This window comes from Leptinotarsa decemlineata, unplaced genomic scaffold (genome assembly GCF_025532065.1).
Source record: "Leptinotarsa decemlineata unplaced genomic scaffold, Ldec_3_MD MMD2_tig00078422_RagTag_RagTag, whole genome shotgun sequence".
NCBI lineage: Eukaryota > Metazoa > Arthropoda > Insecta > Coleoptera > Chrysomelidae > Leptinotarsa > Leptinotarsa decemlineata.
In genome coordinates, this window is record NW_027412747.1 from 20830040 (window position 1) to 20856513 (window position 26474).

General features: G+C 33.5%; 1 protein-coding gene across 20 annotated transcripts in view; it reads left to right on the forward strand.

Moving 5' to 3' along the window:
• The first annotated feature begins 609 nt into the window (after nucleotides 1–609).
• PIP5K59B (Phosphatidylinositol 4-phosphate 5-kinase 59B) overlaps nucleotides 610–26474 on the forward strand; it is a 59267-nt gene continuing 33402 nt past the window's right edge. For 12 of the 20 annotated variants that reach the window (XM_074186385.1, XM_074186394.1, XM_074186388.1 and 9 more), the window contains exons 1-10: nucleotides 610–902; nucleotides 2034–2074; nucleotides 11195–11336; nucleotides 14674–14885; nucleotides 17382–17523; nucleotides 17626–17801; nucleotides 17907–18122; nucleotides 20639–20871; nucleotides 24184–24316; nucleotides 24378–24465. In XM_074186385.1, coding sequence (XP_074042486.1) covers nucleotides 782–902; nucleotides 2034–2074; nucleotides 11195–11336; nucleotides 14674–14885; nucleotides 17382–17523; nucleotides 17626–17801; nucleotides 17907–18122; nucleotides 20639–20871; nucleotides 24184–24316; nucleotides 24378–24465 — 1504 coding nt within the window. In that variant the 5' untranslated portion in view covers nucleotides 610–781. Of the gene's footprint in view, nucleotides 903–2033; nucleotides 2075–4701; nucleotides 4822–8891; nucleotides 9017–11194; nucleotides 11337–14673; nucleotides 14886–17381; nucleotides 17524–17625; nucleotides 17802–17906; nucleotides 18123–20638; nucleotides 20872–24183; nucleotides 24317–24377; nucleotides 24466–26474 lie in introns of those variants that run through there. The other 8 variants (XM_074186397.1, XM_074186398.1, XM_074186400.1 and 5 more) reach the window with 3 other exon arrangements.

Below are 26474 nucleotides of genomic sequence, written 5' to 3' on the forward strand. Positions count from 1 at the left end.
AAATCTTTGCAACTCTCGACATCTATTGTCGAATTTTGTTACTGAAAAGTAGCTAAGCTGATGACAATGGCTGATGATGAATAATTGTGAGCGACATCTGTTTTTATTAATTTTCGGTCAGCACGTTCATTAATTAATACATATCGCAGGATTCTGTAAAAGGATATGCTATTTTAATTTCTTGAAAATCTATTTGAAATATAGCTTTCTTTTTATTAATCGGGGAATATGTATGTTATGTTGTATAATGAGCTCCAAAAAAATAAGATAAAACCTGTAAAATATAAATTCATTTCATGCATAAATTCAGTTCATTATTTGAAAAACAGTTTGCATTCATAATTCTTTACCGACTATCACGTACGTTCACTTAGAATTCTTCAATTTGTCTGAATGCTTTCTAAGCATTTCCCATTAATGTTTTTTTTTGGCGGATATCTCTTTATGAAGAGGAGTTTCAAGTGAAAATGAGATATTCTATGGTTTTTGTTACACCAGAAACAAGTTTTTCTTCTATCCCTTAGTTTTGCAACGTCACCTTGCGGTAATGGTCTTCGATCAAATGTATTTCCGAAAAATGCATATTTTTGACTGTTGGCAGTTCCGTCAAGTCAAGTCAATATTGACATGTCAAAGGTCGTAGGAAAGGTGTGGAATGCAGAGAAATTTTACATGTTTCCCATGTAGAGGATAAATAATGTTAATATGGTGTGTTTGGTGTTCTGCATTGGCGAAGTCAGTGTGTGATTTTTAAATTAGATTAGCGACAGCTAACTGTGAAATGGCTTCTGGTGATACTATCGAAACTATACCAACTGTGGATACAAAACTGATGACAAATATGAACAACTCAAAGGAGATCTCGTCCTACCGTGAGTCAGCAGACACAGAAGAAATTGAAGGTAATTGAGAGATTCATATTTTTGTAACTCGAGGATTTGTTATTCAGAAAAATATTTATTTTACGCTGATTTTGCTGAAATTACCTGTGTCCTTCCTGGAAACCCCATTACTAATTTTTCATGACCTAGTCCTACTTCCTCGTTTTCATTTTGCAACAATTCAATGGTGAGTTATTTGTAATGGGTGTGTGGACAACAATTCTGACAGCAGAACTCATTAAAACCTAATTACCTGTTTGATCATAATTTCTTTTGTCCATTAGTGATGTTGAGAAGTACATTTTTTAGATCATAGATCATACATTTTTTGAGCTTGATGAATTTTCTGAAACATATTTCCTCCTTTGAGAAAAACTTTTGGGATGTCATTCTGTAATAAATGACCCTCTGCTGGCCTTCATTTTCAGTAACAAAGTACGTCCCAAACCAGATGATTCATGGGTAATTTCAAACAAGTAGACCATATTGAAAATCAGCCAGTATTTCATTGCAAACATGTATAACTTGAAATTGTTATGTTTACATATTTTTCTGCAAAGTGAATATCATCAAGTAAAATAACAGTACTTAATGTAGAAATGGAATCTTTGGCATAAAATTAAAACACTTTTTCCGCATCAGAACAAAAGCACTGTCTTTTGATGAGTGTTTCAATAACCAAGTTGGCATCATCAGAGTTTTAGTCATTTCCTGATGATACCAACTTGGTTACCGATATGTGCGTTGAGAAACAACGCCGTTGGCCTGGTGTGGAAAAAAATGTTTTTTCAGAATAGAACAGTAAGGGTAGAAGTGGAAAAAAATATAGCATTAAGATTGAATTATTTGGTTCTTTGTAGAAAAAAATCTAATCGCATTTTACATAATTTTCTTCATAATTGTTCGTGTCCAACTTACCTATCTCTCATCCTGAGACAGTATTTTCAAACGAGTATGTAATCTATGATTGACAAGGATTTCATAAATTTCTTTTTCGTCTTGCTTCTTCAACAAGTTTGTTTCTCAGAACCTTAATGTATTTTTTCTAGAGTAAATGAAACCAAACCTTGCTGCTAACTTAGCAACCCCCTTAACCCTCTAAAACATAATGTCATAGTTGTCCAATTTAATTATTTTATTGTTGTTTTTCAGATGGGGATGACAATTCTTTGCCAAATACAAGTTTGCAAGATGTAAGTATGATATTGATTTATTTATGATGAAATAACAAAAAGTATTTATATAGAACCAGTGAGTTAAGTACAGATGCTGATTGTTCAGATGCAGGTTTTAGTTGTATGCACACTTAAGGATACCACGATGATAAAATGTTAGTTAGAAGTTATTCCTGCATATGCTGTTGGCAATACAACTGCATATGCTGTTAGCAATACAACTGCCACAATAGATGATACTCTGAAGGAATTCGATTTTCAATTATCAGAAATCATCGACTGACACCTGTCAGATATAATCCATCGCTCTTCGTGGTGTTAGCTGGCGAAGTAATTCTTTTCTGATAGGTGTCAGTCCATTAACCTTCAGTCTTGGGAGTTGAGATTAGCCTAAACGAATTGTTCTTTCAGATGATTTGTGTAAATAAATATTGCATAATTTGTCCTTCATGATCTTATATGATGACACAATAAGTCAATAAATGGGAATATAAATGAATAAAAATGTAAACAGTCAGATGAATATTATACAATACAATTTATATTTCAAGTTGTACACTTATTGAGTGTCACTGTGAGAAAAATTCATTGCATATGTGTGATTTATTTTATAGTGCTAATCAATAAACAACTACCTATCAAAATTTTCTGCAGATTCGGTGATCTAAATCTAAATTATATGAAACAGAGTTCTTAGAGTAGAACTTTGTAGAGTACTCGAGATGATTTAATATAAAATTATTCATCTCATTAAAGAATATATTCAAGTCTTTATCGTCCCTTCTGTTATGGAGTGTTTGGATATCGGTGAGAGAATATAACTGTGGATATTTTTATACGTAGTCCTCAGGGGTCTTTCAGGATTTAAGCGCAACCAATTTTAGAAATTTTCATTGAAATTGTTTTTGCATATTGATGTGGCTTGCATATGATGGGTTCCATACGGAGGATATGTATTCAAGTATGTTGTCCAGGAGTAAACCTAATATTTTTATTCCATAACATTATTGAGTGGGACTTGATTTATTAAGAGAATGCTGAAGGCTAATCATGCTGCTAAAAATTATGGAATGGCATTTACGTGTATTAGGTCCCATACCATTGACAAAACACTTTGCAGAAAGTTGGTTCGGTTTACTCTGGAGTTCAACACAGCCATCTCGTGGATCGATTTTTTGGTAAACTTTTAAATCATCTGCTAAGCACAGGAATTCTCCATTAGAAAAGCAGTTCAAATGTCGTCCATTAAAACATTGTACAGCAATGGTCACAAATGGAATCTTTGGGTCACACGGGACAGTAATAAACTTCCAGAAGATTTAAATCCGATTAGAGATGACTTCGTATCCAAGATAGGGGTTTGCCACAAATTCCCATATTTTTGAGTTTTTGCATTAATCGAGTATGGTTGACTTCATCAAGCGCCTTGGAAAATCTGTGTAAATGGAATGAACTTGGTCACGTACGTCCAAGACGTTAGAGAGATAATCTGCACAGACAAGAAGATTAAGCTCAGAAGACTTCCCTGGACAAAATTCAAATTGTTGATTACGAAGTAATGGGTCTAAGAATAGTGTTAGGTGTTGAGTAATAAGGAAATATAAGACTTTGGGAATGCTATTTAAGATACAGATTGCTCCGTAGCTTGTAATATCAGACTCATCACCAGATTTATATATGGTTTAGGTGAAAACTAATTGAAAATATATAGATGATTAAAGAAAACTTTACCAACTTGTTAAATGAAGATGTAATAAACCAGTTACCAATTTCGACATTAGAAAACAGATTCAGAAGAGGAGAAGAATTCAATTTCACTTTGTCATTCAGTAAATTCTCAGAATTTTCAAATCTATTATTTCTAATCACTCCAAAAGATGTGATATTTCATAGTCGTAGTTGAACTCATGCTTCTCTGGCACAAGGTGGTTTGCAAATGTGGAGAAACATGTAATATGTTCTTTTTATCTTTGGGAAAAGCTTCTCCCCGTTTGGCCAATATAAAGTTTTGGGTGAGAACCAAAAGTCAACTCATATACATCTGATCTATCTAACACTATAGTTTTGTCTTTATCGTTTTTAACAAATTTGCTTCAATTTTTTTTTGTCCGGAAACCCACAACCAAATTTGTTCTTTACAAAAAACTAGCAATATTGTTAGAGGATTCACCACAGTATGTCAATGTCCTATGTTTATTGAAGTGGGATAAACCTGGTAAATAACTTTTTTCCACAGTTTTTTTGAAAGATTGTTTTCACTTGTTAGAAATGTGAGTTTTATTTTTATGTTAATTATAAAGAAAACAGGTCTTTATACTGAGCCCTGCACCACTCCAATGAAAATATATCTTCAACATATTTCTCCAACAAGGACTATTTTAGTATTAACACCATCGCCTCAATAATATTTATTTGAGGAGTGATGACAAATAAATAAATCGGACAAGTCTAACTTTTTGAAATTTGAAATGGACTAAAAGTTCCGAATATTATTTTCTTCCTCGCTCTTTTATTGATATAACTTAGTGTGAATAATATTAATTATAAATTGGAGGACCTTGGAACTGTAGATAAGATTAAAGTAGCTTGTAAGCCTTGAATCTTATTGGAAATTAAATAAAATAATCAAAAGAGGAATAGGAAATGGTTCGTGAAAGGCTATCAGTAATTTGTTAAATGTTTTAATGAAATGTATCACAATATTTGGCAAATTATTTTGTTGAGAGAAATGTGGTTGTGCAGTACCAGTTGTGTGCTTGACATTCGTATGTATTATGCAGGGTTCATTTAAATTTAGCATGTAACTATTTTACATCATCAAATAAAGTAACCGCCTGGCTCCTTCATTTAATCATTTTTCTTATCTGGCCTTTAATTGCGTCCTCACTCTATAAAGATAACATTCATTGACGCTTTTAACCATCATTGAAGAGTGCAGCATAAATTTTCATATTCATTAGCCATTAATTATGTACATTATTCATATCTTAACATTATCAATTTATCAATACATCAGTTTGATTAAGTGGGTAGAATCTAATTTTAATGCTGGAACAATATTTATAATCAGGGCATAAGTGATAATTATTGTTAGTTTTGCTGTCATTGTCATAGAATTGGCAATAGAAGTGAATATTGAGTGGAGTTACAACCGCTTACCAATTATTGACGACTTTATAAATAATGTGAAAGAATAGTTTACTGCCAATTATATTGAATGAAATCTAAGAAAGAATGGAATTTATATCTATTCAAAAAAATTATACATATACATAGGTTTTTGTTATTAATGGTACTTTCCTAGAATATATACGTTTAAAAATAAGGTAATTGTTCAAATTTCGCGGGCTACGTAAATTTGATTAACGATTTTTTTTCAATGTTGGTACCCTCATCGCGAACATATGTCCACAGTTTCAGCTGTTTAGCATGTTTAGTTTCTTAGTGACAGGCGATTTATGCTATCGAAAAAAAATTGATAAAAAATTTGCACCAAATTTTGTGCAAATATGTTTATGTCTTTGTCATGAATAATTGTCAGTGGAAATTTGCTATCTCTTGGAACCAAGTTCAAACATTTTATCGAAAAGTTACAGGAAGCCGTGCCCATATACTTCCTTTTTATGAGAAAAAAATCGACTGATAATAACAACAACAGATGACCTTGGTTCACCAAATGAAATGCATTATATTCGAGTTTGTTCAAATCTACTTGAATGACAGTGAAAAACATGATGGATAAGAATGTACGTCAGTAGGAAAATATTGAAAATTACTATACAAAAATCGAGGAAGTTGAATTATAAATACTTCTTTTTTCAAACCTCAACTGGAAACCCAAATCCTCCTGAACAATATTTTATATTATATGTTATGAATAGTGCTTTTTCTGTATATATGGAACACAATTAAAACCTGTTCAAATTAGAATTTGATCAACTTTCCTAAGAAATGACTAAAAATAACTACAACATACATATTGTAAACATTGTATTCATGATAAAATGTCTAAACTGTTAGCAGAAATTTCCACTAAGGATTTCTTCGTAATGACTTCTAACAGTAAAAACAATGACAATAGCAGTTTTGCCAGACACAGCACAAATGAACATCATTAGGTTTCAAGTTGTATAATTCCTTAATGCTGTATATTGAGCTGGTAATGAGAGTTTTCCTGATTTTCAAGTTATTCAATTCCATTGTTTAAAGTGATAAGTGATTATGTAATATGAACCATTATGTATAATGTCATTTTCCATCGTGGTTGAGGTTAGATGGTAATGGCAGTTTTAAGATTATGAGAAGATCGAAAATGGTAGATATGTTGAGTAGGGTTATACGAGTATTACATTGTTCCAAAAGTTTTGTCCATTTGTATGAGTCTACTTTAAACTGCAATATATCAGTAAATACTTATTCAATTCATTCGAAATAAGCGTCATTTGAATCAGTGCACTTTTACTAACGTAACACAAGTCTATTACTTCCGACAGCATGAAAATTGTATGGTCGGGATTCGATGAAGTCGACGAAGGCCGTTTTTGCCTGGTTCTGATTGGCGAAGGTTCTACCGGTGAGAAAGTTATCAAAGTGCTTGAAGAGATGCAATTTGGTGGGTTTTCGCCTTTGGGATGTGTCTGGGGGCTCATCGGTTTCCAACCACTGTCCTAAACGTCTCTTGTTGTCATAGAGGATCCACTTTTCATAAAACGTGACTATCCGATCAAAAAAAGGATCATTTTGGCTGCACAACAGCACAGAAGAACAGAGTTCGATACGTGTCAATTACTATTGGGCTTTTTGACGTTTCCAATACGTTTCAAACCAAAAACCAATTTGGGTTTCAGGCGGAAAAAGAAACAAATGATGCTATCTTCTCTTTTTTATATGAAATTCACTCTGAATTGAATGCTGGTGAAGTAGCAGCCAAAATTTTTTGCGATATTTCAAAGGCGTGTGATTGTGTCAATCATAAAATTTTACTAAAAAAACTTAAGAAATATGGATGTAGAGGTGTAACGAACACTGGGTTCGAATCGTACCTTTCAGGTCGGAGTCAAATGGTGAGGACAACGGAACTCTCGGAGAACAGGGCAATTGAATCTGGTTTACCACAGGTTTCTGTGTTAGGCCCTATTCTATTTCTGCTATATATGAATGACATCTCTATGATTGACATATCTGACATATTTGGAATGAAAAAAACTCAGTGGAGCTAAATAAAATAATATCATCCGACTTGAAGAAGGACAACAGAACTCTCGGAGAAAAAAGCCATTGAATCTGGTTTACCACAGGGTTCTGTGTTGGCCCTATTCTATTTCTGCTATATATGAATGACATCTCTATGATTGACATATCTGACATATTTGGAATGAAAAAAACTCAGTGGAGCTAAATAAAATAATATCATCCGACTTGAAGAAGGTGAAGAGCTGGTACAATGCAAATGTCATTCAAATGTTTGTTGATGAAATTACAATAGACGCTGCTATATTACAAAATGAATTAAACACATAATTTCTGGGTGTACTCATTGATGATAGGCTGAAATTTGATGAACACCTTAAACAACTCAGGAGTAAGATCTCCGGATGTTATGCAGTTAGAGTGGTTTCAAATGAGTTGGGCCATTTACCATGCACTTATTGAATCTCGACTACATTATGGAATACCTTCTTGGGGAGCAGGCAACTCATCCCTTCTCTCTTCTGCATTGATATTACTGAAGAGAGCACTAAGATGTCTCTGTAAAGTAAAACCCAGAGAATCGTGCAGGAACTTGTTCACTGCCAATAAAATTTTAACAGTCATTGCACTTTTTATCCTAGAGATGGTTTGCCTTATTTATAAGCATAAATCGAAGTTCAACTTTACCTCTACTCCTTATGCTACTCATAATAGCAATTATACATTTAGACTTCCCATGCCAACTTCGAATTTAATCAAGGATTCCATATACTATAATGGTGGTAAGTTGTTCAATCATTTATTATTAGAAATGAGATCTGCATATCTAAGCAACATTCATTTCAAAAAGGTGGTGAATAACCTACTTGTTGATAGACCCTGTTATAGTTTGGTATTTTAGCGAATCCTTTTAACAATAAATTAACAATTTGTTTCTTTGTCTATCACTTTATACATGGTGGTGTTTTATCTATACATTTTTAGAACTTTTTTTTAATATTTACATTTATACATTTTTGGAACTTTTTTTTATATCTATATTTATACTTTTTAAAAACTTTTTCTATATCTACATTGTATTTCTTGAACTTTATCAATAAGATGTAAATCTTCGGACAATAAAGTATATTTTGATTTGATTTAATTTGATCAAAAACTGGCTAAGCGAGGCTAAAATCCCCGAAACGAAATTTCATAAACCAATCTCGAACAGTGCGTTCATTAACACTATCATTGTCAAATGCCTGGTAAATTTTTTGGGCTGTTTCGGTTTTGGTTGTAAAATTTCAAATCTGCATCTAACTTCAGTTCAAAGAACTTACTCAAAAGAATAACTGATTCGAATAAGTTTTCTTTTTTCGAAATACATTCGTGGTAGAAGTTTATAAATCATTTTTATTGTTTTGAAATTCTGAGACATATGTTACCCACCTTGTACCACACGCTAATAAATCAGTCCAATCGACGACAATTTCTATTGTTCACAATTCAATTTTCAGCTGATAATTGTTCGAGTAAATACACAGTGTTTGATATCGAATTGAACAAATGACGCCTGTACTTCCAGTATGAATTTGTTCTGACTAGTAAATCATCATATAAATATTTTTTACAAACATACGTGTGTATATATAAAAAATAATGTCAAGTGCTTTAATTGGCATCAGATAAAATCGTAAACATAATTAGAATATGTTGTTTTTTAATGATTGTGAAATATTAGAACCTGACAGTGATTCTAAATCATGGAATGATTATGTAAAAAACTAGGTACAGTTTTTACAGACTATCTCTTTGCAATATCGAAAGAGATATCTTAAACAATATTTTTGAAGCCTGATATAAGAATTTGATCTCCCGAATTGAATATGACATTAGTGAACTAATTATTGAATTCTTTATCGTGTGTGTATCATTTCTCACGGAGATGGGTGTCACACCATTACTAGCTTTTTCTTATATTTGTGCTTAGATCTGCAAAGTAATTATCTCTCTCTTTCTTGAAAATCGTTAGATCAATAATCTAATACATCCCAACAATTTGGTATCCCTCATATAATGATATGCCTAAAAGTTTTCAAAACAAATTTTTAAGGTACTTTGCATACAAACTAGGATATCCTATTGTTGAATATAACTATAAAACTATATTGGACATTCTTACCTTGAATACTCTGGCTCATAGAAGTTTAGAATCAGATCTTACAGTAATTCGCGAAATTATCAATGGTAGTATTAACTCCCCGGAACTTGTTGAACTTATAACTGCAAGTGTGAATCCGGAGCAAGAAATACATATATCTTCAAAGAAATACAGAAGTTGTCAAAGTACCTTTTTATCATACAAGAAATACAGAAATCTTAAAGTACCCTTTTATCATACAAGAAATGGCGAAATTTTCAAAGTACCCTATATCATACAAGAAATACATAAATTTCAAAGTACCCTTTTATCATACAAAACATACAGAAATTTCAAAGTACCCTTTTAACATACAAGAAATGCAGAAATCTTAAAGTACCCTTTTATACAAGAAATTCAGAAATTTTCCAAGTACCCTTTTATCATACATACAGAAAATTTCGAAGTTCTTTTTTATCATACATGAAATAAAGAAATCTTCTAAATACCTTTTTATCATACCAGAATGGCCAGAATGAATCTATAGGTACAATTTTGAGACTTGCAAACACATATAATGTAGATTTAGAACTTTTTAATTATTTAAATTGAAATGGTTATATTTTTAGGAGTGATTAATTTTTGGGAAAGAAAGTTTTTGGCACTACTACATCTTGATACACACATTTTTTTGTATCAAGATGGAATATTATAGAGCCAAAAACTTTCTTTCCCAAAAATTTTCAATACCTCTTCGGAATCATTTCAAAAGACTGAAAAGATTGTAATTGATTAGCTTATTTTTGCCTTTTTTTTTAAGTTTTTCCTTTCTTATATTTTCCCCTTACATCTAGCTGATGGTTATAGATTGGAGGCGGATAATTGAAATATATATTCTGCGAAAATGGTGAATTTATCACTACGTTTGCATATCAAATCAAATTATGCTTTATTACCCAATACATGAACATCTTATTGGCAAAGTCTAGTAAAGTAAAACATGTATATGTGACAATTAACAAATATAAACTATAATATATTGCTTAGAGACAAGAGCAGAGTATATGGACAGAACAATATTAAGTCCAGCTGAACAGATACAAATATAAGTACATGAATTTATGAATATTAGGTAAATGTAAATATATAATGCTACATAATGAACATTGATAGCCATTTCGTGTTGGTTTCAATAATTTGTTTACACAAAGCTACATGCCAATTACTCGATAGAGCCTTGGTAGAATTCGTCCACACTATAATAGGGCCTCCCAACAAGGGAGGCACATATCAAGTAGCTGATAAATATCAGGAAAAGAATGCTATCCAAAACTGAACCTTGGGAAACACCTCACTTCACTGAATTTCATTTTTATTTCAATAAAACCTGCCGGCATTCAGAAAGATATAATCTGAACCAAAGCAATCCCAACCAATAATCATGTGCCCTGAGCAAGCACTATGAGCCAAGTGTCACTGCCCTCTGCATTTGTCCGGCTAAGATTTTCGCCTTAGTGTGGCAAACCGGTATGATTTTGAGATTCAAGAGTGGAGAGGGCATCGTTCCACCAAGGACTCCAATAATCTCGAACAACCATCTTGACAGAATGGTCTGGATAGAGTCTGCGGAGTTCGAAGAGAAAATCTCTATATTTTATCCGTTTTTCCTTCTCTTTACGAACGATGTTCGTTTCGCCAGGGATTGAAAGTTCCACGGCAAATATCGTCTTGCAATAATTATTATTGTTATTGTTATCTTACCTATGATAATTCCACTGCATGTTCATTGGATCAGTTAGAAAATGAAGTTATCTTATTGCTTACAGATCCACGAAAAAACGATCACAAATGATGCAAAACCAAAAACAGAGCGTGAGAAAAAAATTGGTCATCGACGAGTGGGTGTGGGAGGTGAAATCACTTACAAGAAAATCCAATCCACCCAAATCATGGGATCAATTCAGTTGGGTAAGTAAATGCAATATAACTTTGTGAATACAATTATTTTTGAGATGACTTATTAAATATTACTAAAGCAAATTCAAATCCAAGATAGAGTGGATGTAAACATTGACATGCCCTACGCACGTGATATTGAAAATCCCAAGAATTGGCCAGGGTCGTATTCAGAACCAACATCTTGTTGATCGCAAATGCTATATCATACTTAGGAAAACTTTTTTATAATAAAGAGTGAAATACACAAGTTTTGCAGTTTAACGGGAAAAATGCAGATAATATGTGTAATATAAAAAGATTTTCATTGGATTTTTCACAGCGCACTCAAGCATTATATGAAAAGAGACGTAATTATTTATTTATTGATAATTTTTATTTTATGTAAAATCAAAAGGAATATTAATCAAAATTATTCAACTGGATGAATTTGCCTCTTCATCAGTAGTGTCATCCTCACCAATCTTTATTATCAGTGGCTCGATTTGTGCCTCTATTATGTTATCAAGCTTCCACATCCTTGTCTCGACTTCTGATATCACATGCCGAACACACTTCTCCCATTTCTCCGCTGTGACTCTTTTCAAAGCCTCATCAAAAAGTACTTTGAGATCTGCAAATTTGAACATGGTGTTATGCTGAGCTACAAAATTCTTCACATCCGCCCATATTAACTCGATGGGATTGAGCTCGCAGTGGTATGGAAGCAGGCGAAGGACAATTTTGTTTTGGCCTGCTGCAATCTCATCGACTATATATTTTTGGTATTCAAGTTTGCGCTCCTTGACAATTTTTAGTAGCTGTACTCTTAGCATTGAGTCTTCAAAGCTAATATTCATTGATCGCAGCCAATTTTGGATTTCAACCTTTTTTGAAGACGTTGTCGGAATTTTTTCTAACCGTCGCGAATGATAAGGTGCATTGTCCACTACAATCACAGCATTATCCTCCAGATGGGGTAGAACTTTGGAAAACCACTGTTCGAAAGATTCACCGTTCATTTCTTCGTGATAATCTCCAGTTTTCTTCGACTCGAACCACCACAGCCCTTCAGCAACAAACCTATTTTCATTGCCGATGTGACAAATAATAAGCCGTTTTCCTTTACCTGAAATTATGAATAGGTATGTAAGTAAATAAAACAAATACGAGGGTTACTTTTTATATATTGAGATTGAGGCAGGTCTTAATATAAATATAAGTTTACCTGATGGATTTGTTAATACGGTGCATAGTCCATCTAGAAAGGCCCTCCTAGATGAGGTCACAGTTTCATCGACCCATACTTTAGAGGTAGTATGACCAGCATTAACCCAGGTTTCATCCACATAATAAATTGTTCTCTGTTGTTCCCTATAATATTTAATTTGGGTCAAATACTCTCTCCTCCATAACACAATTTCCTCTCTATCCAATAATAAACTATTGCGCCCTCGTTTTTGCCATACAAAATTCAAATGTTTCAATACTTTATGGAATGTTGACCGCTTGAAACTTGGCAATAAAACATCTTCATTTATTTCTGTGAGTACTTTATCTATCGTGGGTATTTCATTTCTGAAAAAGTACTCATGCACTTTCCTCCTGATTGCATGTTTATCAGCATCATCTATTGATTTTATAATGGTTTGACGATTCTGATTTGTATTGGGTTAGGAAAATGTAGGATTTTGTTTATATTCCCGTAAAACATTGTAAATCGAAGCGCAACACACTCCAATTTTATCGGAAACTCTCGATACGACTTCGTCGACAGTCGATGTCTCAATTTCTTCCATCTCTTTCTTGAACACATTTAAAATCACTTCTTTCATCTCAACACTCAAATGTCTTTTTTTGGATCGTTTCCTGGCTGGACTCAGAGGATAGCTCACAGTATCATCAGCAGTGTCTGTACTGGACATCTTGGAAAACAATTTTAAACAATATACTATAACGCACGCCACACAAACACGCAAACGACTGATTACAACCCTGTGCTGGTACCGAACTCGTACCAAGAAGGCGAATTCACCAATGAACGCTGCCCTTTCCATCTGACACTGGGCGATCACGTGAACATCACGCTTCGGTTTTGTTTTACTCTATCTTGGATTTGGATAGACTTTAGTGATCATCTTCAATGATATGCATTGTTTATAATGCATATATTTTGGCGAATCTTAGGTATCTGTTAATCATATAGGATAATTGCGGCATTACTAATTTAAAAAAAATCAAACGCCACAAAATAAATCAATGAAAATTTAAGATGCACTGTTTGGAACCTTTGGTGTAGTAATGAATATTACTGGAGTTTTTTCCCAACACCAAATCGTTATTTTTAACACCTCGACACGTGTTTCGATCACCAAGTGATCATCTTCAAAGAGGAAGATTAAAACTGTTTACAACTGTTAAAGCAGTTTTAATATTCCACTTTGAAGATGATCACTTGGTGACCTAAACACGTGTCGAGGTGTTAAAAATAACGATTTGGTGTTGGGAAAAAACTCCAGTAATATTAATGAAAATTTTATTTCAAATTCCATTTCGAACCCACACAAATGATCTATTCTCATAGATTGAACTACACCCAATCAAATATCTACTTAAACTTGAGCCATGCAAGAACATATATAAAATAAAAAACAGAAGACCCAAAAGCAACAACGATCTACTAGTCTACCACCAGTTTTATCAGTATTATACAGGGGGTAGAAATGACTTACACCTGAGCATGGTAAGAACGAACAAAGGATTATACAATCTTTCGGCACAGGCTGTAAAAGTCTTCAATGAATTACCTGTCCATATACGTGAGTTGCCGGGCTATAGTTCATTCGTAAATAGTTTAAAATAACATTTGAGCCCCGGGGCACATGTCTGATACGTTACTACTATGAGCTTTGTAGTGGTATTCTAGTGTTCGTGTTTCACTTGTCATGTTGAATGTTTGTGAATCCCCAGACCAGCATTTTTGCTGATAAGGGAGAATAACAACATATTTTATATTTGTTGTTGTTGAACTGTACTCTGTTGTTATATTTTTAATAAAAAAAGATGCGTGGCCATGATAAAATTCAGCACACCAATTGCAAACCTTTTTTCTGATGTAGCAGACGAGTTTCATCAATATTTGTGATGCCACATTTCAGTATTGCCAACTTATATCTAATGGTCGTTTGTAAAAACATAGAAGAAAACCCTTCAATTCTCTTTATTCTAATCTGTGTGCCAAAGAAATATAAGGTGGGTCCAATGTAAATTCCAGCATAACCCTACATATAATAGAGTCTGACTGCTTTCATTTGTGAGGAGAGTGACTTTTCAATTGAACTGTTGAATACGGATATATATTCTATTTCAGGTATACAGCACGCAGTTGGAGGCTTGGCGTCGAAACCCGAAAGAGATCTTCTCATGCAAGATTTCATGACGGTAGAAACAACAAATTTTCCAAGTGAAGGTTCCAATCACACACCAGCCCATCATTTTTCCGAATTTAAGTTTAAGAATTACGCACCGATTGCTTTTAGATATTTTAGAGATCTGTTTGGTATTCAGCCTGATGATTTTTTGGTAAGCATCTGAATTTTCTTCACACTGAAATAAAAAAATTATACAACAGGTTTTTTATTCTCATTTTAGTGGACCCATCATCTGTGATGTTGAAGATTTCATTGACAATGTTTTTACTAGTTTTTAATATTTGATAGTCTAATCTGTGAAACATAAATGAATTAGCTGCGATTCTCAGAATCATAGAAGGGCGGAGGAAATCCAAAAAGGAGGAATGAAAAAAAAATTATATATCAAAAAACTTAGCACAAAGATGTATAGATGATGTACCTAAGTTCCTTAAAGATATAAACCGGGAGAAAAAATCCATTTGAAACAACTACTTTTGATCATAAATGTTTTATTACACGGAAATCCCTCTTTCAGTTATTTTGTTATGCAAATATTTAAATTATAGTAATTCTGTCTCTAAGTTTCAATATTGTCCCAGACTTCAAAATGTAAACTTTCGATTTGAAATATCCCCGAGGAAAAAATCGACAAGAGTCAAATCCGGTGATCGTGCAGGCCGTTTCTACGAACCACGCCTACCAACCGACATGCCTGGATAATAATAATATGTATTTAGTTGGATCATCTATAGATGCCATTGAGTATGTCAAAACGTGTACAAATATAAAATTGAAAATACAAACTCCGTGTACTTAGAGGCACAATATACAATTGACATATAATGTAATATAATAGTAATGTAATAATAATAGTCAAAACCCAAAATAATCTGCTATTTATGAAACAGCATCGTTATTAAAATCGGACTAAAATGTTGGACATGTACATACTATATAAAAGTCAAAACCAAAAATAATCTGTTATTTATGTAACAGCATCGTTATTAAAATTTTCCTAAAATGTTACAAATGTACAGGGTCATAAGTTATCATCCATATATTCTTTGAGAGAAGAATAGGATTTATCCAGGAGCAACTCTTTGATTTAATAGTTATACTGTTTTAGAACCAGATTTTTTATTGTACTTGGAATTTTATTGTACAATTTAATGGCCATAAGCCTGGGATATGATTCAGATATAACTAATTTGTGTGTAGGCATTTCCAACGGTAGGGAATGTCTAGTATTATAGTTCTTATTACCCTTAAGAGTAGGAAAACTGGTTATGTGCGATTTTAGGTACATAATTTAATATCTCATAAATGTATATACTTGTAACATTCAATATTCTGAGATTTTGGAAGATGAGTTTGCAACTTGTCGTTCTAGTAACTCCTGCTATATACCTTAGGGTTCTTTTTTGAATTTTGAGTATTCTGGAACAATCACTAGATGCTCTCCAAGCTATAATACCATAGGAAATGTTGCAATGAGAGTATGCATGGTAGTATATTAATAAGAATGATCTATGTACATTCCAGCGTAGTTGTTGAACACAATAAGATATTGAGGATATCTTTTTACAAATCGTATCAATGCGGCTAATAACCTAGCAGTTGATTCCGAAAAAAAAATCGTATCAATATGCTTATTCCATTTGAGATTTTCTGTTATCTTCAAACCCATGTATATGTAGTAGTATTTATTTATTTAGGGTACCCTAATTTACAAACGTTCAATAAAAATTTAATACATAATGTGGGAGTAAGTAAAAAGTAGATAATAATGAATTAATGATAATATATAGTTATTTTACAAAGTCAACATGATAAAATCAATGATTTATGAAAGTTGAATAATTTGAATTTAAACATTTTATTAAAACAACGATAAAAATAAAATAAAAACAACAATAAAAATAAATTGGCGCTCCGGGGCGACTTCATTGATTCCAGTGGCGCATTTGCTTTTTCAGCTGCAGGAAAACCCGAAAAAACCTGCAGTCTGTCTTTGACCAAGCGTTTCTTGCTTCCGTTAGAGGTTGAGTCTTGTTCGAAAATCATCAGTGTTATTATTAGATTGACTGGTGCCTCAGCTATACTTGTTTCCTTATAACAGTCAGGTAGTTTGGCGCATGTTTGACCATACAGTCGGTCATCACCTGTACGGAATCATTCAGTCCAGAGCGGTTAGGAGTATTGATTTTGCTAATGTTTTGCTCACGAAGAGTATTCAACAAGAACCCCAAGAATTCGGAACAATCCTCTTGTTGTCCTAACGAGTATCTAGTGGACTTCAAATTAAAAATGAGAAGTACATGAATGTCACAAAAAATAAATAAATAAATTAAACTAATAAGTATAGATACAGAGGCACTCAAACGCATATATTAAAATTTATTTTCTTTGATATGCTGCAATAACGCTTGTTTGGAAGTGTGAATACTTCTGTTGTTTCTCAAATATGTCTGATCCAACCAATCACTCACAGGCTTCTTTTGGTTGCAAAATTACAAGTTATTATTTTCCCTGGTCTACAATTGATACTCCACAATCGGTTATTCAAATTCAAAAAAGTAAAAGCCTGTATACAATTTTAGACAATTTAAGAAATATGAGACATACTTTGTAGCTTTGAAATAAGTTTCTTAATTATCATTTATAGATGTCGCTGTGCAACGCAAGGTTGACGGAATTGTCAAATCCTGGCGCTAGTGGTTCTATATTTTATGTTACCAGTGATGATGAGTTCATCATCAAGACTGTACAGCACAAGGAGGGAGAGTTTCTACAAAAGTTATTAGCAGGTTTGTCTGTTAAACCAAAAGCTTATGAAGGTCTCGCTATGTTCCATCCGCAATGTGATATCTAATCGGATGTCTAAATTTGCTAATACTTTTAATTTTTAGGTTATTACATGAACCTGAATCAAAACCCTAGGACATTATTACCAAAGTTTTTCGGACTCTATTGTTATCAGTGTAATAGTAAAAATGTAAGACTGGTTGTTATGAATAATTTATTACCTAGTAACATTACTATGCATCAGAAATATGACCTGAAAGGAAGCACTTACAAGCGAAAGGTAAATATCATTGCCACAATCATTATACGACTTCTGTCGAGACAAAAAATATTAGTGCGACAACTTTTGAAAGGAAATTTGATGAGCGGTAATTTTGGTTTTTAGGCCTCAAAGGCGGAACGGCAGAAACGTTCGCCAACTTACAAAGATTTAGATTTTATGGAACACCATCCAGAAGGCATTTTTATGGAAGCAGATACTTATAACGCGCTAGTCAAGACGATTCAGAGGGATTGTAGAGTATTAGAGAGTTTTAAAATAATGGATTACAGCTTGCTTTTAGCTATTCACAATTTGGATCAAGCACAAAAAGAAAAATCGGTAATTATTTCAGTTTGTTAGCATAATTTTCATATTATCCAGTAATTTTCTGGGATACTTGAAAAACAATAGATGTCTCTAGTGGTACTTGCCCTTGTATAATATAGTAAAAATATTCACTTGTTTACCATAAAATGTGTATACAGGGTGTAACTGAATAAGTGTAAAACATTTAAGGAGGTGATTCCTCATCGAAAAAAAGGTAGGATTTTTCATATAAAAAACTTCATGGGAGCATCCCTTGTTAAGATACAGCCCCTTGAAGGGGGTACATAAAATTTGTATAACAATTTTTTTCACAAGCACTGAAAAAGTTACAATATTGAAATTAACCTGACGTTTTGTACTACCAAAAAGACACCCAGTAGTTTATTTGGTTTACCCCAAGGTTGTAAGGGGTGGAAAACGCAATCCCTAAAATTTATTTTCAATGTAACTTTTTGTCTTATTATTTGTTTACCATTCAAAAATTTATTTCCGATAGCCTGTTTCATTCTAAACAAAAAATGTCATTTGGGTTTTTTGCCCAAAATAAACCAGTTCGCAGCAAAAAATTATTTTACGAACAACTACAGAGATACGTCATAAATGCGAACTGGATTTATTGTTATTTTGTAGCTAGTACCTGCATTAAACGATTAAAGGGTAATAAACAAAACTAATTTATTAATAACAAAACACACAACATGTAGAAATCATCGTAAATGTTCAATATGTCTACCTTCAGACATTACGCATGCGTCTAGACGTCGCGTCGGCGCATTGAGCCACGTATTCGTTCAAATATTCCTGGAGTCTCTCTGATTACCCTGCACGCATCGATAATGCGGTTTCATAAGTTCTCTACTTCGCGAACAGGAGTACGATAAACCAAATGCTGTAAATGACCCCAAATAGAGAAATCGAGAGGATTGAGATCCGGGGATCGAGCGGGCCAGTTCTGTGGTCCTCCTAGACCTATCCACTGATTTGCATATGTTTCAGTTAAATGCTGACGTGCTATTTGACTAAAATGGGCGGGGGCCCCATCATGCATCAAAAACATATTCCTTCTGACGCCCAAAGGAACTTCCTCCAGCAGTACTGGATGCACTTCTCTTAAAAATTGAACGTATGCCTCACCATTTAATCGAGGAGGTAGAAAATGAGGCCCAATTAAATCATCCCCAATAACTCCGAGCCACACGTTAAGAGAAAACTGTTCTTGATGGTTAGTTTCGACAATAGCGTGAGGGTTTTCATCAGCCCATATGTGGTAATTATAAAAATTAATAATCTTATCCCGAGAAAAACTACATTCGTCTGTGAATTCTATCGTCTTCAGAAAGTCACAATTCGTTCTAATCATTTCCAGCATTCAATTGCAAAATTCAAGACGGTTCGGAAAGTCTTGCGGTAACAGTGCCTGTACTCGTTACAGATGGTAAGGGTATAAGAGTTGTTACTTTAAAATTCGTAATACCGTCATATGATCAACATTTAGCTGGAAATCAATCTTTCTAGTACTGGTAGTAGGTTGTTCTTCAATCAAATTAAGTACTGCTTCCTCAAGCTGTGGTGTTCGTACTTCTCGATGGCGACCACAATCCTGGGTTCTTTTGTCGAATGAACCATATTCTCGTAATCGTTGATGAAGTTGAGCAAATATTCTATGTGAAGGATGCTGCCGTTGAGGATACATTTCAGCATATCTTCTAGAAGCTTTTAACCCATTCCCCTCATTTGTGTATGCCATTTTAATAACAAGTGAATTATATAAGTAACAAATTAAGAACAGAACAACAACACACAATTGGTATTACTATCGCTAATAGCGACCTACTAGATAGATTAGTTTCGTATTTTCGCATTTATGACGATGTATCTCTGTAGTTGTTCCTAAAATAACTTTTTGCTGCGAACTGGTTTATTTTGGGCAAAAAACCCAAGAGACATTTTTTGTTTAGAATGAAACAGGCTATCGGAAATAAATTTTTAAATGGTAAACCAATAATGAGACAAAAAGTTATATTGAAAATAAATTTTAGGGGTTGCGTTTTCCACCCCTTACAACCATGGGGTAAACCAAACAAATTTCTGGCTAAGTGTCTATTTGGTAGTACAAAACGTCAGTTTAATTTCAATATTATAACTTTTTTAGTGCTTGTGAAAAAAATTGTTATACAAATTTTTTGTACCCCCTTTAAGGAGCTGTATCTTAACAAGGGATGCTCCAATGAAATTTCTTTATATGAATGATCCTATCTTTTTTTTCAATGAGGAATCACCTCCTTAAATGTTTTACACTTATTTAGTTACACCCTGTATAGAGAAATATTCATTCACTATAGAATTGGAAAGGCACAAGAATTAATGAATTGGAGTAAAATAACCTTTTCAAAGCTTTTAGCAAAAATGAAAAAATTATTGGTAATTTTTCTGTTTTTCCACTTATGTGTTAGAAACTCTCAGAAACTTAATTTTGACATTTATTATTGTATGAATAATGATTGCATTCTATAAAAATGTTCTCGCAGGAGATGAAATCTCAAACCCAATTGGAGAAACTACCCGAAGAAGGAGAAGCAGGAGATATGAGTGCAGCTATGCTTACAGAAGAAAGGGAGAGAGAAAAAGAAGACAGAATAGGCGCGGCAGCCATATTGAACAGGAGTAAATCAATAAACAGACAGAGACTGGTGGCCCATTCTACAGCCATGGAAAGTATACAGGCAGAGTCGGAACCCATCGACGAGGATGATGATACACCGTAAGTTAAATGACATAACCTAATTCTTAAGAAAAATTTACATTTTTTGGGAAAACGTGTACACGAATAATCATCGTTGAAATGACTTTTGTCCTATTGTGTTACTGAATGAATGCATTTTTCATTAAATAAATATACTGCTCTATACTCTATTATTACAGAAACTGTTAGTATACATTTTTGCTTCAGACAGACAACATTTGTTAAAATCTCATTCATCAGATCATCAGTATGTATATTTCTACTCAATCCAATCATATACAATGACTGTTAGACATGGAGTTCCTCAAGGATCATTTATGGATCCCAAATTATTTCTAATTCATATCAATGATTCACCAGTTTACCTCTAAAGTCTATCCAAATCCAAGATAGAGTAAAACAAAACAAAACCGAAGCGTGATATTCACGTGATCGCCCAGTGTCAGATGGAAAGGGCAGCGTTTATTGGTGAATTCGCCTTCTTGGTACAAGTTCGGTACCAGCACAGGGTTGTAATCAGTCGTTTGCGTATTTGTGTGGTGTGCGTTATAGTATATTGTTTAAAATTGTTTTCCAAGATGTCCAGTACAGACACTGCTGTTGACACTGTGAGCTATCCTCTGAGTCCAGCTAGGAAACGATCCAAAAAAAGACATTTGAGTGTTGAGATGAAAGAAGTGATTTTAAATGTGTTCAAGAAAGAGATGGAAGAAATTGAGACATCGACTGTCGACGAAGTCGTATCGAAAGTTTACGATAAAATTCGAGTGTGTTGTGCTTCGATTTACAATGTTTTACGGGAATATAAACAAAATTATACATTTTCCAAACCCAATACAAATCAGAATCGTCAAACCATTATAAAATCAATAGATTATGCTGATAAACTTGCAATCAGGAGGAAAGTGCATGAGTACTTTTTTAGAAATGAAATACCCACGATAGACAAAGTACTCACAGAAATAAATGAAGATGTTTTATTGCCAAGTTTTAAGCGGTCAACATTCCAACATTCAACATTCCAAGTATTGAAACATTTGAATTTTGAGAGGAAATTGTGTTATGGAGGAGAGAGTATTTGACCAAAATTAAATATTATAGGGAACAATAGAGAACAATTTATTACATGGATGAAACCTGGGTTAATGCTGGTCATACTACCCCTAAAGTATGGGTCGATGAAACTGTGACCTCATCTAGGAGGGCCTTTCTAGATGGACTATCCACCGGATTAACAAATCCATCAGGTAAACTTATATTTATATTAAGACCTGCCTCAATCTCAATATATAAAAAGTAACCCTCGTATTTGTTTCATTTACTTACATACCTCTCAATAATTTCAGGTAAAGGAAAACGGCTTATTATTTGTCACATTGGCAATGAGAATGGGTTTGTTGCTGAAGGGCTGTGGTGTTTCGAGTCGAAGAAAACTGGAGATTATCACGAAGAAATAAACGGTAAATCTTTCGAACAGTGGTTTTCCAAAGTTCTACCCCATCTAGAGGATAATGCTGTGATTGTAATGGGCAATGCACCTTATCATTCGCGACGGTTAGAAAAGATTCCGACAACGTCTTCAAAGAATGTTGAAATCCAAAATTGGCTGCGATCAAAGAATATTAGCATTGAAGACTCAATGCTAAGAGTACGGCTACTAAAAATTGTCAAGGAGCGCAAGCTTGAATACCAAAAATATATAGTCGATGAGATGGCAACAGGCCAAAACAAAATTGTCCTTCGCCTGCCTCCATACCACTGCGAGCTAAATCCCATCGAGTTAATATGGGCAGATGTGAAGAATTTTGCAGCTCAGCATAACACCACGGTCAAATTTGCGGATCTCAAAGTACTTTTTGATAAGCTTTGAAAAGATTCACAGCAGAGAAATGGGAGAAGTGTGTTCGGCATGTGATATCGGAAGTCAAGACAAAGATGTGAAAGCTTGATAACATAATAGAGGCACAAATCGAGCCACTGATAATTCAGATTGGTGAGGATGACACTACTGATGAAGAGACAAATTCATCCAGTTGAATAATATTCCTTTTGATTTTACATAAAATAAAAATTATCAATAAAGAAATAATTACGTCTCTTTTCATATAATGCTTGAGTGCGCTGTGAAAAATCCAATGAAAATCTTTTTATATTACACGTATCTGCATTTTGCCCGTTAACCTGCAAAACTTGTGCATTTCACTCGTTATTATAAAAAAGTTTTCCTAAGTATGATATAGCATTTGCGATCAACAAGATGTTGATTCTGAATACGACCCTGGCCAATTCTTGGGATTTTCAATATCACGTGCGTAGGGCAGGTCAATGTTTATATCCACTCTATCTTGGATTTGAATTTGCTTTAGTGTAGGAGAGAGCAACGCGGTGGCGGTAAAAACAGATAAAATCGTCCAGCCGATTTGTGCATTGAATATTTGTGGCTGGCACCCTTAAAATTGATAGAGTAAATTTCTTAGAGAGTCAAGAAAATACATAACTTTCTGGGAGATGTTCCATGAAAAACAAAACTTAACCTCTACTTTCAGTTTTATTTCCATTTAGAACTCTCCAACCTAACTCACATACTTATCAATCACTTGGAACCAAGGATGTAATCATTATGAGATGATTTGAGAAATATTTCAACTCAATCCAATCATATCCAACGGTTGTTAGACATGGAGGTTTTCAAGGATCACTTATGGGCCCTACATTATTTCTAATTCATATCAATGATGCATCACTTTGACTCTGGAGTGATGAAGAGCAACTCATTAGCGGTAAAAAAAAAGGAACTATGCAGCCGATTTTTGCATGAAATATCTGTGGCTAGAACTCTTAAAATTGACATATGACCGGTAAATATCATCTCCAAAGAGTCGACTAAAAAAGTTATGAATGTATATAGGTTTCTCAGAGATGCTCCAGGAAAAACATCTTCAGGAAAAGAGAACTAACATTTTTTTCTAACCTAACCTCCACTTTAAGTCTCATTTCCATTTTCTAATTATCACTTGTGGATGTATTTCGTACCTTCAATTTTTTGTTTGTGAAATTATCTACCAACTTATTTTCATGAAAGCCATTATATATCTTGCGCCAAAAGTGGTAATTTTTTTTTGATGTGGTCTAATAAAGAAATGTAGTCCTCTCTATAACCACTTGTTCATGAAGTGACATACATGTACGATGTCAACTGGCAAATTTTTGTCAAAGATTTGAATAATAGACAAAAGCGTACATCATATTTTAGTGTTGCTAAAGAATTGAAGAAATTACCTCAGACACAAAGAGTCGAAACCATTATTTAAAGGAGATATATTTTTCCAGACCTGGAGGAATTCCAGCTCGAAATGAAAGAGGTGAGCGTCTGCTATTGTTTATAGGAATTATAGACATTTTGCAGAGTTATAGACTGAAGAAAAAATTAGAACATACTTGGAAATCGATGATCCACGATGGGGTAAGTAGAATATTCATTGTCGTTAATTTTAACGTAATGAATATGATTTTTCTTGTCACAGGATACCGTCTCTGTACATAGACCTAGTTTTTATGCCCAAAGATTCCAAAAGTTCATGTCACAGACTGTGTTTAAGAAGATTCCATCACGTGAGTATTTATTCAGTAGCCATTTGATTTCAAAATAAAAGTTTTCTTCAAATCAAACTCAGGTTAATTTAAGAGGATGGTTTCTAATATCAACTCTTTCTAAATCCATCTGATTTAAACATTGTTACTTGAAAAAAACTATTGTAAAATGAAAGAAGAGTCTTAATTCATTATCAAACTTTTGAGTCTTTCTAATACTGTTAAAAGAATGTTTTTAATCTCAGAACTGCCGTATGACTTAATTGTTTTAACTTTATAGGGTTCAACCTTCAACTGTTTCTTTGATTGAAGAGTAACTTTCTAGTTAATAATGACCTTACAAACTGAATCGACATGAAACAAAAACTTTTAGAGCGATAACTTCACAAGGGGTTACAAGTGTACTTCCTTCGGAATAACGATAATTTCCCTCTTATGTTTGATGTAAGGAGTATTCCAAAAGTCAACAGTATTTTTTCACAAGTTGACCAGTTTTCTTGAAACCTACTAGAACACCACCTTTTTTTGTATAAAGAGAGACAAAATATTGCTCAATTTATTTTTGAATTGAGGAGCTCTCTGACTTCATCACCTGAATAAATGACAGAATAATGAGGCAAGTGTTGTTATTGCTTGCTACGATATAAAAAATATTTCCATACAAAAGATGGGGTTGGTGACCATCACTATTTTGATATAAAATATTTGTTAAAATGTCAAATACACAAAATATATAAGCAAGCGATCATATTGCTTATTGCAAGATAAAATATATTGCTATATTCATACAAAAGAAGTTGTTTGTGATCATCCCTATTCGTTTTAACAAAAACATTTGTTGAAGTGTCACCATTTTTAACTGAAAACATTTGTTGAAATATCAGGTGCTTATTTCAAACTGAATAAGTCGTAGAATATCTAGTCAAGTGCAACACAAGCTCTTTATGATCATTACTATTTTATCAGAAGACATTTGTTGAAGTGTCACCATTTTTAACTGAAATACCGGATGCTTATTCTAGACTGAATAAATCACAAGAATATCTAGGCAAGTGAACAAATTGCTTGTTGCAAGATGAAAAGCATTGCTATTTTCTTGCAACAGAAGTTCTTTGTGATCATCACTATTTTAACAGAAGACATTTGTTGAAGTGTCACCGTTTTTAACTGAAAAAAAAAGAGATATCAGGTGCTTATTCTAGACTGAATAAATCACAGAATATCTAGGCAAGTGAACAAATTGCTTGTTGCAAGATGAAAAGGATTGCTATTTTCTTGCAACAGAAGCTCTTTGTGATCATCACTATTTTAACAGAAGACATTTGTTGAAGTGTCACCGTTTTTAACTGAAAAAAAAATTGAGATATCAGGTGCTTATTCTAGACTGAATAAATCACAGAATATCTAGGCAAGTGAAAAAATTGCTTGTTGCAAGATGAAAAGGGTTGTTATTTTCTTGCAACAGAAGGTCTTTGTGATCATCACTATTTTAACAGAAGACATTTGTTGAAGTGTCACCGTTTTTAACTGAAAAAAACTAATGAGATACCAGGTGCTTATTTCGAACTGAGGGATCAAATTTGTTGCTTGATAAAATATATTGCTATTTTCATACAAAAGAAGCTCTTTGTGATCATCACTATATCAACAAGAAACTTTTGTTAACGTATCAGGTGCTTTTTCAAACTGAATTGGTTATGATACATCATTTCTCAATCTAGTAGGTTTATATCCCGAGACCAAGAAGGCCATAGACTAAGAAAGAATTGGCATCTGAAAATTCAAGCATGGGCCGATTATTTGACCATTGAAAATACCGTTTCACATCATTTGAAATATTGTTGATGAAAAGTTAAAATGAAATGGGCCCTATGTGAGATCCCTCTGGGAGATTACCTCTTAGCTCTCGAAAAGATAATGTTGACTTTTGGACCAGCTTGTATAACGTTTTTTTTGAGAATGGAAAATCGCTTCCCAAACAAATTTTGGGTAATTTAAATCGTTATGATCACTGTTGGCATTTTTCAAAT